General features: G+C 39.5%; 1 protein-coding gene across 1 annotated transcript in view; it reads left to right on the forward strand.

Annotated features, from left to right (window-relative positions):
- AK9 (adenylate kinase 9) overlaps positions 1-15,592 on the forward strand; it is a 123,568-nt gene that overhangs the window by 42,241 nt on the left and 65,735 nt on the right. Inside the window, exons 13-19 of the mRNA XM_069598140.1 lie at positions 459-598; positions 679-859; positions 3,707-3,848; positions 6,347-6,457; positions 6,545-6,622; positions 8,773-8,856; positions 12,918-13,066. Of these exons, the coding sequence (XP_069454241.1) occupies positions 459-598; positions 679-859; positions 3,707-3,848; positions 6,347-6,457; positions 6,545-6,622; positions 8,773-8,856; positions 12,918-13,066 (885 nt within the window). The remainder of the gene's footprint in view (positions 1-458; positions 599-678; positions 860-3,706; positions 3,849-6,346; positions 6,458-6,544; positions 6,623-8,772; positions 8,857-12,917; positions 13,067-15,592) is intronic.

The following is a 15,592-nucleotide window of genomic DNA, read 5'->3' on the forward strand; positions in this document are numbered from 1 at the left end:
TTTTAAAACCTTTTCAATAAGAATTTTTCAGACTTTCCTGAAATAGATAATAGAAAACCCTTTATCCACCTTATGCTCATTTTACCCTACAAGAGAAAATACTTGGTAAAATTTAAACAAGGTCTTAAAACAGAAATGAAAACTATTTATCTAGGTAAATGTTGGATAGTGCTGCTGCTGCTGCTAAGACGCTTCAGTTGTGTCCAACTCTGTGTGACCCCATAGACGGCAGCCCACCAGGCTCCCCCATCCCTGGGATTCTCCAGGCAAGAACACTGGAGTGGGTTGCCATTTCCTTCTCCAAAGCATGAAAGTGCAGATGGCTGCAATTAAGAAAAAAAAAAAAATCCTGCCTTAATTATTTCTTAAATAGTAGAGCATGGTCAAATAGCAAATGAAATAATAATGTAAATTTCAGCAAAACTTATGCCCACATGTTTAATGTTTGTTATTAACAGGATGAGCTGTTCCGTACTCTTGCATCTTATAAACTTATTGCACCAAGATATAGATGGCAGAGAAGCAGATGGGGACGTACATGTCCTGTGACTTTAAAGGAAGGTAACATTTTTCAAGGATTGCCAGATTTTTCTGTGAGGTAGGTATGATTTTCAGAATTTAATTTTAAAACTTGCCCATACTTCTTTTCAGTTGTTTATGATAATGACATATTTTTAGTTTTCTAGGTAAAATGTACTGTCTTTCATCAGAAGAAGCATTAAAAACATTTCTATTGAACCCACGTCCCTATCTTCTTCCACCTATGCCAGCACCACCATTTAAAGTATTCATATTTGGACCTCAGTCTTCAGGGAAAACAACACTTAGCAATTTGCTTGCAAAATATTACAAAGGAAAGGTAACTACTTAGCTGATTTAATTTGCATTTCCCTATGGCTAATGAGGTCCAACATTTTTTATATGTTATTCATGTATTCTCTTTTAGAAGTATTTGTTCAAGCTTCTTGCTCATTCTTAAATTTTTTGCCTCATTATTGGCAGGAGTTCCTTATGTTGTATATATACAAATTTTTTGTTATAGACATTATAAACATCTTCTACTATTCTGCTTTGCCTTTTCACTTCTTAAATGAAAAATATACCATAATATATTCATTGAAAGTAAGTCATTAAGTCCTGCCTAACTAAAGAAGATGGGAATTAGGCTTCACCTTCTGAAAAAAAGAGTATTAAAGGATTTGTGGATATGTTTTAAAATCATCACAGTATGTGTCAGACAAAAGAATTATAATTTTAAAATGTAAAGCATTTTTACGAATCAATATTTAAAAGCCTCAGTAGAAAAAGATAGCAAACAGGCAATTCATGAAATAATTGATTCAAATAGCCATTACACATGAGAAAAGGATTATAATCAGGGAGAGGCCAAAACACCCAGAAATATATTATGTCAACCTCACTGTTGAAAAATCACCCAATACTGATGTGTGGCTAAGATTAGGAAAGTACATTCTCATACATTGCTGGTTAGAGTGTAACCATTCTGGATAGCTATTGGACATATCTATAAAAGTCTAAAATCTATGCATATCCTTTGAACTATAGATTTTTCTTGAAGAAACTGTCAAAGATATATACATAGCCATAGCGTAGTTTATAATAGCAAAATCATGTATATCTGAATATGTATTACTGGTACTTTAAGTTGTAATATTTTTATCTAATATAATACTTACATCCATTAAAAATGATAGGGCATATATTCATGCATATTTAATGAATCTAGAAGAATGATATTGATGAACCTATTTGCAGGGCAGGAATAGAGTTGCAGATATAAAGACAAGACTCTGGACACAGCAGGGAAAGCAGAGGGTGGGACAAATTGAGAGAGCAGCAGTGAAACATGTACATTACCATAAGGAAACTAGTAGCTAATGGGAAGTTCTGTATAACACAGGGAGCTCAGTGTGGTTCTCTGTGACAAATCTAGAGGGGCAGGATGGGGTGAGGGGTGGTAGGGAGGTTCAAGAGGGAGGGGACATATGTATACTCAATGGCTGATTCACATAGTTGTGTGGTGAAAGTCAATACAATATTGTATTAATAAAGCAATTATTCCCCAGTTTAAAATAAAATTTTTAAAAAGTAATGGATTAATTTAACTGTGTGAATTGGATGGTATATCTCAATAAAGCCGTATTTTTAAGTTAAAAAACAATGGTATGAAAAAAGTGATGGTGTGTATGTATTTTTATTGGCATAAAATAAAATAATACAAACATATTGAAGGAAAAACAAAATGGAATCTAGAAGTATGAAAATATTATTTAAACTTAAAAGGCATATATAGAAATCTAACATCCCAATATTCAGTATTAAATACAGTATCTACCAAAGGACTTATATTCAAAAATATGTAGAATTCTAACCTAATTTTTTGAAAGTTGAACATATGCTTAAAAACATATGGGTAAATGAACTACCAATACACTCAAAAAATTGTTAGTGATTAAGGACAGTCAACGGAGAAGACAATGGCACCCCACTCCAGTACTCCTGCCTGGAAAATCCCGTGGACGAAGGAGCCTGGTGGGCTGCAGTTCATGGGGTTGCTAAGAGTCGGACACAACTGAGTGACTTCACTTTCACTTTTCACTTTCATGCATTGGAGAAGGAAATGGCAACCCACTCCAGTGTTCTTGCCTGGAGAATCCCAGGGACAGGGAAGCCTGGTGGACTGCTGTCTATGGGGTTGCACAGAGTCGGATACGATTGAAGCGACTTAGCTGCAGCAGCAGCAGCAGAGATAATTAAATTCACAATACAATGAGATTTCTCACCAACTAGGGTGGCTAAAGTGTAAAAGATTCACAAAATCCAGTGCTAATGATGAGGTAGAATAACTGCAATTTTAATACTTTGCTGCTAGGAATATAAACTAGTTTCAACCACTCTGGAAACAGTTCAGTGGTTTAGTATAAAGTCAAACATACACTTATCATATGACCCAGTAATTCTACTCCTCGCTGTTTATCCAACAGAAATGAAAACATAGGTCCACAAAAAGACTTTCTCGCAAGTGTTTATTGTTTATTTATAACAGCCCAAACTAGAAACAACCCAAATGTCCATGATGAATGAATTTAAAAACTATATATTCATACAATGATACTGCTCAAAAATACAAAGGAATAGATTACTGAGATATATAGTTATATTGTTGAATCTCAAAAACATTATGCTAAGGGAGAAAAGCTTGGGGAAGATTATATACTGTTTGATTCCATTTATATGAAATTCTAGAAAAGGCAAAACTTATCTGTATTTGATGGAAAACAAAGTGGTTGCTAAGGGCCAAGCACTGACTATAAAGGACAATGAAGAGACTTTAGGGGTGATAAAAATGTTCTATATTTTTATTGTAGTCGTTTTTATGTACATATTTGTAAAAACTCATCAAACTCTGTACTTAAAATGGGTGCCTTTTATTGTATGTAGACTATAAATAAAATGTTGATGTTTAAAGTATATATGTAATTTGAATACATATTACATGATCATACATATATAATATATATACTAGCTTTTAAAAATCAGTGAACTCTGAAAATAACATACCTCAAGCAGCATTAAGATTTTTGAGATACATAGGTATAGCTGTAGAAATAGATGTTGATGAACAATGTGCTTAGTTTTCAGAGTAACTTGTGCTTATATTGGTTTTCTCAAATATTCTTTGCAGGTAGTTGACTATGATAAAGTGATTCAACCACGTTTTGATAAAGCCCTTGAAATGTTAACCAGAAACACTATAGCTGAGGCCACTGAAGCAGCCATTAAAGTTGTCAAAGAGCGGCTTCTCTTAGAACTACAAGCTAAAAATGGTGAACTATTTTTTAACTGTGTGTTTTAACAGTAGTTAAGCCTGGCTACCTGAGGGCACAGTCTTGGTTGGTTTGTCTTGATATCCCTGGCATCTTGCACACTGCAGCCTCAGAATAAGTGGTTGAAGAAATGAGTATACATAAACCCGAATCATACACTGAGAAAACGATTCCAACTCTGGATTTCTAAGGAAAGGAATCATAAAAAGTTTTCAAACTTAGATTTCTTTTCTTTTATGGATCTGCTTCCTGGGCAGAATTTACACCTTTATTTACACCAGGGGCAATGACAACAACACTTTGTCTGACCCATGGAGTTTGTGTTATTGCTGCTGCTGCTGTTGTTCTAGGCCTCTGTGTCCGCCTTGATTGTAAGTCAGTGTTTTTATTTGGGGGAATGTTATTTTCAAATTCAAAACGTTACAAATGAAAAAGTCATCGATGAGGCGACAGAAGCACAAGAGGTTAAATGGCTTCCTGAAATTCATCCAGATGGTGGCAAAGCTAAGACTTGAACATCCTCTGTTTGTCAGAATCTGCTATCAGGATTTCACTAATGTTTTACATACACTGGAAAGCTTCCCATCATTTCCTATGCTTGAAACTATTTAAAGATCAAGGAAATTACTTCTTCTTACATGGCAATATAGAGCTTTTGCTAGGAAAGAACACAGGTTTTGCCTAATAAATCTGCCTCTCTTCTTTCTCATTAACCTATAATCAAGTAAGAAAGTACAACCTGGTGCCTGAGAGATTACAAAAAACAACCACAAAAAGACCAGCATTGAAATAATATGCCGTCCTAATGAGCATGGATCAGTGGTTAAGAATCCGCTTGGAATGCAGGAAATACAGGCGACACAGGTTCAGTCCCTGCGTTTGGAAGATGCCCTGGGATAGGAAACGGCAACAAACTCCAGTATTCTTACCTGGGTAATCCCATGGACAGAGGAAACTGGTGGGCTACAGTCCATAGGGTCACAAAGAGTCAGACACAACTGAGCGACTGAGCACAGATAATAAAGAATGAATTTATGTGTTTACCATACTATCTTCAGAACTAAGACCAAAATTAAAAAATACTCTTGGACAATTAATAAATATGTGAGATATCTGGAAATGTTGACCCAAACTTCTAAGATGGCTTGTCATTCAATTTCAAATAACAAAAATGAGTAATTGATTCAAAAGTGAATTTTTGAATTCAAAATTGAATATTTTGAAATGAACTCAAAATTCGTTAAAAATGAATAATTTTTAAATTAAAAATGAATTCATGCAAAAATGAATAATTCTTTCAACAAACACTTGAGCACCTTCTTGCGTTAGATATTGTTCTAAACATTGAGCTACAGAGGTGAACAAGACACTTGAAGCTCCTGTCCTTGAGGTGAAAGTGAAGTGAAAATCGCCCAGTCGTGTCCGACTCTTTGCAACCCCATGGACAATCCATGGAATTCTCCAGGCCAGAACCCTGGACTGGATAGCCTTTCCCTTGTTGTCTGTCCAGGGGAGCTTCCCAACCCAGGTCTCCCGCATTGCAGGCAAATTCTTTACCAGCTGAGCCACCAGGGAAGCGGGTGTGTGTGCCCAGTCCTGTCTGACTCTTTGCAACCCCATGGATTGTAGCCTGACAGGCTCCCCTGTCCATGGGATTTTCCAGGCAAGAATACTGGAGTGGGTTGCCATTCCCTTCTCCAGGAGACCTTCCCAACTCAGAGATCAAACTCAGATTTCCTGCATTGCAGGAAGATTCTTTACCATCTGAGCCACCAGGGAAGCCCCCAGACAATAAGATTAACCCTTCTTAAAATTTTAAAAATTGGATTTTTTTTGGCCAGGGATTTTACTCCAACATATTTTTTAAGAAATTTTGTCAGTGGAGAGTACTGAGGCTTTTTAACATAGAAAGTGATATAATATAATAATACAAAAGATGGCAGCTAACATGGACCAGGCTTCCAGTGTGCCAAGCCTTTTCTATGTTTCTTGTTGACACCCATTATCTTATTTGATGTTGCAACTATGTTTTTAGTTTAACGATCCTCATTTTGCCCAGTAATAATTGAGACGGGAAGATCAAATGATTCAAACTGAGACAGGGAAAGCAAATGATTCACAAAAGGCACATTGGCTCAGTTAGAACTCACATGCCCAAGGTGGTCTACCTGCCCCCCAGCTATCTTTTGCTGCTGCTGCTGCTGCTGCTGCCAAGTCTCTTCAGTCGTGTCCGACTCTGGGCAACCCCATAGATGGCAGCCCACCAGGCTCCCCTGTCCCTGGGATTTTCCAGGCAAGAACCCTGGAGTGGGTTGCCAATTTCCTTCTCCACTGCATGAAAGTGAACAGTGAAAGTGAAGTCCCTCAGTCGTGTCTGACTCTGTGAAACCCCATGGGTTGCAGCCCACCAGGCTTCTCCGTCCATGGGACTTTCCAGGCAAGAGTACCGGAGTGGGGTGCCATTTCCTTCTCTAACACAGTCAATTACTGTCTTACAGCTCAGTCAACTTCAAAAGACCTTCAAGGAGAATCTGAAAGGAGGGAAAGTGAAGTCCCAACTGATACATATAAAAGTGCAGAAGAATTGCAGTCATCACTTGATGAAGATGGTAAAGAAAATGTTGCTAATGTTATTGGCCAAATCTTTCCTAGTATAAACAGATTAGCTGATAGAGTGTATTATTCTTTCACTGCAGTGTTCACTCTTGAGTCCCAAAGAGAAAGCTCTTTAGAAGATAATGACGAAGCCAAAACAAAGTCAGATGATAAAGATGGTAACAAAATGAGCTGCTAATGCCATGCGTGTGGATCTTATTTCCATTTATTTCATATGTTATCATGTTTATATTGAAGCTTGAACCTATCCTCCCCTCACCCTCAAATTAGGAGTGAAAGAGTTAAGTTTTCCTCTTACAGATTTAAACTGACCAGCTGTAGAACAGAAATAGATCTACTAGAATGAAGGAGAGAACAGAACACAAGTCTAATACTATTGGAATGCTCTCCAGAGTTTTTTGCATCTTTCCAAACATGATACAATCATTATTGTACAATAATAAATTCTTTCTTAAAAGCTCTCTGCTTCCTTTAACAGATTGGAATCAGAGCATCATAAACCCAGAGTTGTAGCTATGAAATGTTTATCATTTAGTGCTATTTCCACTCCAGTATTCTTGACTAGAGAATTTCATGGACAGAGGAGCCTCACAGGCTAATTGTCCATGGGGTCACAAAGAGTCAGACATGACTTATCAACTAACACTTTCACTTTACACTTCTAAAACTTTTCATTTATATTTTAACATAATCAAGAGCATACAAAGTAAACTACTTTTATTTTTTATTTGTGTTACATTTAATTATATAATTTCATCAAAAAATAATTTAACCATCATTTTAAATTACTGCATGATTTCTTTATTTAGAAGTATTAGTTTTAACTAGTTCATTACATTGAAAACTTATATTTTTGCTACTAAAATTCAATGAATTTTTTTCCATTGAATTTTTTACATAAAGTTTTGCCTGTATGTTGATACAAATAAAGTTTAATGAGTAAGAAGTAATAGAGAATCAAATTGCTTTGCATAAAGTTTCAATTTATGTTCCCATCAGGAATATGCAAACTATGTGTTCTAGTTTCCTCAGTATTTTCTTTTTAAATATTATTTTAATTTTTATTTGACTATTTCTGAAGTTTGTGTTATAATGCTGTGTTAGCCATTTATATTTCTTCTTTTCTGAGGTGACCATTTTTGTCTTTTGCCCATTTTTCTAAGTTGTTGTATCAATTATATGGTTTTAATATAAATTTTCTGTATTAGTCACTTATTTTTCATATTTTTTTCCAAATTGAGTGATTTGTCTTTTAAGCCACCTTGCTGACTTTGAGGTAGCAGAATTTTTAACATTTTCATGGTCAAATAATTACTTTCCATTTGTTAATTTCTTCCATTTACTTTCCAGCTTAAAAGTCTTCCTCTCAACCAGAGATTTCACATATACTTTTTTAAGTTGGCACTGCCTTTTTGTATTTAGCTTTCAATTCCATCTACAGTTTATTGTGTTGTATAATGTAGGGCTGATCTTTTTTATTTGGTTCCTCCTCCTGATTCAGATTTGGAGAAGGAAATGGCAACCCACTCCAGTGTTCTTGCCTGGAGAATCCCAAGGACAGGGGAGCCTGGTGGGCTGCCGCCTCTGGGGTCACACAGAGTCGGACACGACTGAAGCAACTTAGCAGCAGCAGCAGCCTGATTCAGACAGATGTGTCTTTGCCTTGTGTTTATTTCAAGCTGAGTAGGAATTGAACTGGGCACTGGCAGAATCATATATGGCATTCCTCCTTTCCCAGCCTGCATACGCACGCACACGCACACACACACTTCACAGAAGGACCTGGACGTTAAAATTTTTGCCAAGTGGCATCTGGGAACCCCATTTCTGCTCCTGCAGAGTTCCCAACACCAATATGTACACAGAGAGGCCCTCCCGCATACTATCTGTTCCCTCTTTAGGGGAAGCCTTACAGTGTAGCAACATCATCAGTACCTCTACTCACTGCCAGAGGATCACCAGCACTGCCAGTGTGCCCTGGTAAAAGACAGCCTCTCTCCCCCATGTGTCTGAGATAAGCACAGCTTTTACCTCTGGGAGGCAAAGAGTCTGTTGTGACACCAGGAAGGGAAAATTTTATTTTTTCCCAATTTACATCCATTGGCATCATATGAAACAGAAATTACTCCTAGTTTTGTTATCTGTATTTTCTACTGCTGATAAATATGTCTACCTATTTGATTATTATGGGTGTTTGAAATTGGGAGCATTGAGTCCTAGGTCCTTGGGCCTATACCACAATCTTCCTTAGGAATCACCTACAGTTTAAGTACTGTTCTTTATGTGTTTAATAGAGTTTTATTTTCAGGTGAAAAAGAAATAAGTGAAATGGTTACACTTCAAAGAAGTCAGCAAGACTCTAGTAGAGATCTAAAGAAGGATTCCAAAAAAGGTAAATTATTACTAGGGTGATTTGGTTCTCTTCAGTTCAGTTCAGTTCAGTCGCTCAGTCGTATCCCAACTGTTTGCAACGCCATGAATCGCAGCACACCAGGCCTCCCAGTCTATCACCACCTCCTGGAGTTTACCCAAACTCATGTCCATCGAGTCGGTGATGCCATCCAGCCATCTCATCCTCTGTCATCCCCTTCTCCTCCTGCTCCCAATCCCTCCCAGCACCAGGGTCTTCTCCAATGAGTCAACTCTTCGCATCAGGTGGCCAAACTATTGGAGTTTCAGCTTCAAAATCAGTCCTTCCAATGTACACCGAAGACTGATCTCCTTTAGGATGGACTGGTTGGATCTCCTTGCAGTCCAAGGGACTCTCAAGAGTCTTCTCCAACACCACAATTCAAAAGCATCAATTCTTCGGCACTCAGCTTTCTTTTCAGTCCAACTCTCATATCCATACATAACCACTGGAAAAACCATAGCCTTGATTAGATGGACCTTTGTTGGCAAAGCAATGTCTCTGCTTTTGAATATGCTATCTAGGTTGGTCATAACTTTCCTTCCAAGGAGTAAGCGTCTTTTAATTGGTTCTCTTAGACTGTGGTAAAAATCACAAATAGTTCCTTCAGAATTTTGAAGGATAACCATGTACTTTTTTACTTAAAAATCTTATTAATATCCGCTTACTCTATCTTAAGTGAAAGTCGCTCAGTCATGTCCAACTCTTTGCACCCCCCTCCCCCCTGCCATGGACTATAGAGTCCATGGAATTGTCTAGGCCAGAATACTGGAGTGGGTAGCCCTTCCCTTCTCCAGGGGATCTTCCTAACCCAGGGATCAAACCCAGGTCTCCCACATTGCAGGCAGATTCTTTACCAGCTGAGCCACAAGGGAAGCCCAAGAATACTGGAGTGGGTAGCCTATCCTTTCTCCAGGGGATCTTCCCAACCAGGAATCAAACTGGGGTCTTCTGCTTGCAGGCGGACTCTTTACCAACTGAGCTATCAACGAAACCTTTACTCTGTCTTAAAGACTACTATAATCTGAACAGTTGGACATGCAGGAGCACAGACAGAAGAACAGGTGATATACTGTTTTCATGAACAAGAAAATTGGAAAGATAGGATATCTGTCTTTCTGTTCTGTCATTCCTGGCATGTGGCTACCTTATAACATTTCACAAGACAGCTGCTAGTGTGCCAGTTATTACATCAGTGGGCAAGAAGAGGAAAAAGGCAAGAGACAAAAAAAAAATAGCACTCCATCCAGCTTAGTTCAGTCAGTTCAGTTCAGTTCAGTTCAGTCACTCAGTCATGTCCGACTCTTTGCAACCCTATGAACTGCAGCACGCCATGCCTCCCTGTCCATTACCAACTCCCAGAGTCCACCCAAACCCATGTCCATTGAGTCGGTGATGCCATCCAACCATCTCATCCTCTGTCATCCCCTTCTCCTCCTGCCCTCAATCTTTCCCAGCATCAGGGTCTTTTCCAATGAGTTTGCTCTTCACATCAGGTGGCCAAAGTATTGGAGTTTCAGCTTCAACATCAGTCCTACCAATGAATACCCAGGACTGATCTCCTTTAGGATGGACTGGTTGGATCTCCTTGCAGTCCAAGGGACTCTCAAGAGTCTTCTCCAACACCACAGTTCAAAAGCATCAATTCTTCAGTGCTCAGTTTTCTTCACAGTCCAACTCTCACATCCATACATGACCACTGGAAAAACCATAGCCTTGACTAGACGGACCTTTGTTGGCAAAGTAATATCTCTGCTTTTGAATATGCTATCTAGGTTGGTCATAACTTTCTTTCCAAGGAGTAAGGGTCTTTTAATTTCATGGCTGCAGTCACCATCTGCTTTGATTTTGGAGCCCCAAAAAATGAAGTCTGACACTGTTTCCACTGTTTCCCCATCTATTTCCCATGAAGTGATGGGACCAGATGCCATGATCTTTGTTTTCTGAATGTTGAGCTTGAACCCAACTTTTTCACTCTCCTCTTTCATTTTCATCAAGAGGCTTTTGAATTCCTCTTCACTTTCTGCCATAAGGGTGGTGTCATCTGCATATCTGAGGTTATTGATATTTCTCCTGGCAATCTTGATTCCAGCTTGTGCTTCTTCCAGCCCAGCGTTTCTCATGATGTACTCTGCACAGAAGTTAAATAAGCAGGGTGACAATATACAGCCTTGACGTACTCCCTTTCCTATTTGGAACCAGTCTGTTGTTCCATGTCCAGTTCTAACTGTGGCTTCCTGACCTGCAGATAGGTTTCTCAAGAGGCAGGTCAGGTGGTCTGGTATTCCCATCTCTCTCAGAATTTTCCACAGTTTATTGTGATCCACAGTCAAAGGCTTTGGCATAGTCAATAAAGCAGAAATAGATGTTTTTCTGGAACTCTCTTGCTTTTTCCATGATCCAGCAGATGCTGGCAATTTGATCTCTGGTTCCTCTGCCTTTTCTAAAACCAGCTTGGACATCTAGAAGTTCATGGTTCACGTATTGCTGAAGCCTGGCTTGGAGAATTTTGAGCATTACTTTACTAGCATGTGAGATGAGTGCAATTGTGCGGTAGTCTGGGCATTCTTTGTCATTGCCTTTCTTTGGGATTGGAATGAAAACTGACCTTTTCCAGTCCTGTGGCCACTGCTGAGTTATTCCTCTTTAAACAGAAAACAAGACTCATCCCCCAGAAATTCTTCTTGCATTTTATCTACCAGTGAAGCTATTGATATAAGGGAAGTTAGGAGATGCAGTGTTTTTAAACAGCTACACACATTGCTGACCCTAACAAAATCAGCATTCTATTACTAAGGGAAAGGAGAACTGGATATTGTGTAGGCAAGTAGTATCTTCTGGCACATTTAGTATTTTTGCCTGGCTATTTCTGCTTCCTCATGTCCCCTTTCCCAGGCTATGGGAAGAGCTTGTGTTCTTACCTCTGACTATCCAGGAATTGCTGGTTTTCTGTATCTCTGGGAACAGACTTCTCACTTCATGACGGGGAGGGCAGCAAGCAGCTGCTCCTCAAAAGTCCTTTGGGATTTTTTCTGGGAGAGGACCAATTAGGCTCTGGCAGGAGACCCTGATGGATGGAGCTCAGAAAGCACTACTGGAAAGCCTGAGGTAGAATAGTCTGGTGGAGCTGCCAATCTCATGTCCTGTTAGACATGTGGATGAATGTTTATATCATGGTGCAGCCTATAAGCCAGCTCAGCTATGTAAGAAAACATTCAGCACACAGTGAGGCAGGAATCAAGGCTAACACCTGAAAAACCAGCCTATGCCACCTTTTTCTCCCAGTCTAGCCCACCTCTTCTCCTTTTATTGTCCCATGTAGTCTCATGGGACAATAATTTATAATTTAGGGCTTCCCTGGTGGCTCAGTGGTAAAGAACCCTTCTGCAAGTGCAGGAGACATGGGTTCAATCTCTGGTCTGGGAAGATCCCACATGCCACAGAGCCTGTGCACCACGACTATTGAACCTGTGCTCTAGAGCCCGGGAGATGCAATTAATGAGCTCACGTGCTACAGCTACTGAAGCCCACATGCCCTAGAACCCATGCTCCACAACAAGAGAAGTCTTCAAAACCAGAGAAAAGCCCCCACCAGCACTCTTCCCCAGCTAAAGAAAAGCCCACACAGCAACGAAGATCCAGCACAGCCAACACTAAGTAATAGAAACAATTATTAATTGAAAGTGTTTATTTTGTTTTCTGACTCATTTTTTAGTTGCCTGTCTTTTAGCTTGACTCCTGGAAGCCTTTGGTTCCTACCTCTTCTCCCTGGTTTTCTGAGTTTTTACTCCTGCCTGACATGAGTTTTTTTTCTTGCCTCATATGCTTTCATTCTGATGCACTGGCTTTAAGCCACTATTCTACTATTTTGCGATTCCAGACTTATTTCCTCCCTCGTCTATCTCTCCCTTTCTCTGGCATGTTCAGCAGTAACACAAAGAGTGCCTCCTTGGGTTAGGTATTTACGATCATGTTCTGTTGCAAATAACAATTGTCTACTAAAATTATTAATGGCATTAATTTATTGATTTATTTTACTTTAGATGTAACAGGCTATGAGATAGAAGAGGTAACTGCTGATCATCCAGAAGTTCTTTCCATAATAAGTGAGACAGTAAAAATGGCAAAGGATATGAACTTTGAACAGCCACATGAAAAAATTGCTGAGATCTTAGGTGAAGTTCTCCAAGAGGTAAGAAATCCAGAATCTTTATTTTTATCTCTGATTTCACAGTATCTGAGAAAATGTTAACCTGGTATATGTACAATTATTTTTGAATCCCATATGATAGTGTTGGAATCTACAGACTTCTAATTCATGTGCATTTTACAGTAACACTGTTAATATGTAATGTACCCTGCTGCTGCTGCTGCTAAGTCGCTGCAGCTGTGTCCGACTCTGTGCAACCCCATAGATGGCAGTCCACCAGGCTCCCCCATCCCTGGGATTCTCCAGGCAAGAACACTGGAATGGGTTGCCATTTCCTTCTCCAATGCATGAAAGTGAAAAGTGAAAGTGAAGTCGCTCAGTCGTGTCCGACTCTGTGCGACCCCATGGACTGCAGCCCACTGGTCTCCTCCGTCCATGGGAGTTCCCAGGCAAGAGTACCGGAGTAGGTTGCCATTGCCTTCTCTGGTAATGTGCCCTAGTTGCTTATAAATTTTCCATCAATGCATCTGCATGCTTAGTCATATCCGACTCTTTTCGACCCTTTGAACTATAGCCCACCGGGCTCCTCTGTCCATGGGGTTTTCCATGCAAGAATACTGGAGTGGGTTGCCATTTCCTTCTCCAGGGGACCTTCCTGACCCGGGGATTGAACCCGCGTCTTCTGTGTCTCCTGCATTACAGATGGATTCTTTACCCACTGAGCCATCAGGGAAGCCCTTATCAACAGTTGTACAATATAATTTCATAGTTGTGATGTTTATTCTTCATTAACTTTTATTATCTTTAATTCAGCTTAGTTGGTTAAAAGATAATGCATATTAAGCAAATACCAAAGGTAGACTTTTCATCTATGAGCTAATAATTTGTAAACCAACACAAATTTTGTTCTATGGCTAACTAATTTCATCCAACCATATTGAACATGTGTTCATGGAAGAGATAGATAGACACACCATTGATTTTCCAATCTAAGGGGAAAATAAAGCCTCAGTTCCTATGTCCTACCCATAGTAAATCAGAAGACTTATGAAGACTGTATGGATCCATTTTGTACAGAGACCTTGTGTAAGCATTCAGAGCAAAAGTCAAAGAGAACAAATCACTTTGGGTCTTTCAGTAAACTTCTTCTGTAAATCTCTGTAATTTGAAAATGATATAATTTGAAATTATGACAGTGGGTAAAACCCTCGACCCCTAGGCTATATCCAAGGCAAGTTGTTATTCCCCTCTGAGCTTCCCATAGAGATCTTTCAACCTCTGTATTTCTTTCAGTTGTTCTGTCATCAATTTATTCCTTTAGAAACATTCTGAACACCTGATGTGCTAGAGCCAGGGGATATGAAGATGAATTAAACAAAGCTCTCCCTGTTAAGGAGCTATAAGTCAGGTAGGGGAGGTGACATAGAATCCAATAATTACCTATCATGTGCTCAGTGGTAACCAGATATGTGTGTATGTGTGGTGAGAACTTTCAAGATCTACTCTCTTAGCAACTTTCAAATATACAATGCTGCTAAGTCATTTCAGTCATGTCCGACTCTGTGAGACCCCACAGACAGCAGCCTACTAGGCTCCCCCGTCCCTGGGATTTTCCATGCAAGAGTACTGGAGTGGGTTGCCATTTCCTTCTCCAACGCCTGAAAGTGAAAAGTGAAAGTGAAGTCGCACAGTCGTGTCCGACTCCTAGTGACCCCATGGACTGCAGCCTACCAGGCTCCTCCATCCATGGGATTTCCCAGGCAAGAGTACTGGAGTGGGTTGCCATTGCCTTCTCCACATGCTAGCAAAGTAATGCTCAAAATTCTCCAAGCCAGACTTCAAAGGTATGTGAACCGTGAACTTCCAGATGTTCAAGCTGGATTTAGAAAAGGCAGAGGAACCAGAGATCAAATTGCCAACATCTACTGGATCATCAAGAAAGCTAGAGAGCTCCAGGAAAGCATCTATTTCTGCTTTATTGACTATGCCAAAGCCTTTGTGTGGATCACAATAAACTGTGGAAAATTCTGAAAGAAATGGAAATACCAGACCACTTGACCTGCCTGTTGAGAAATCTGTATGCAGGTCAGGAAGCAACAGTTAGAACTGGACATGGAACAACAGACTGGTTCCAAATAGAAAAAGGAGTACGTCAAGGCTGTATATTGTCACCCTGCTTATTTAACTTATATGCAGAGTACATCATGAGAAATGCTGGGCTGGATGAAACACAAGCTGGAATCAAGATTGCCAGGAGAAATATCAATAACCTCAGATATGCAGATGACACCACCCTTATGGCAGAAAGTGAAGAAGAACTAAAGAGCCTCTTGATGAAAGTGAAAGAGGAGAGTGAAAAAGTTGGCTTTAAAACTCAACATTCAGAAAACTAAGATCATGGCATCTGGTCCCATCACTTCATGGCAAAGAGGTGGGGAAACAGTGAGACTTTTATTTTGGGGGGCTCCAAAATCACTGCAGCCATGAAATTAAAAGACACTTACTCCTTGGAAGGAAAGTTACAACCAACCTAGATAGCATATTCAAAAGCAGAGACATTGCTTTGCC

The sequence above is a fragment of the Ovis canadensis genome, chromosome 8 (genome assembly GCF_042477335.2).
Source record: "Ovis canadensis isolate MfBH-ARS-UI-01 breed Bighorn chromosome 8, ARS-UI_OviCan_v2, whole genome shotgun sequence".
Taxonomy (NCBI): Eukaryota; Metazoa; Chordata; class Mammalia; order Artiodactyla; family Bovidae; genus Ovis; species Ovis canadensis.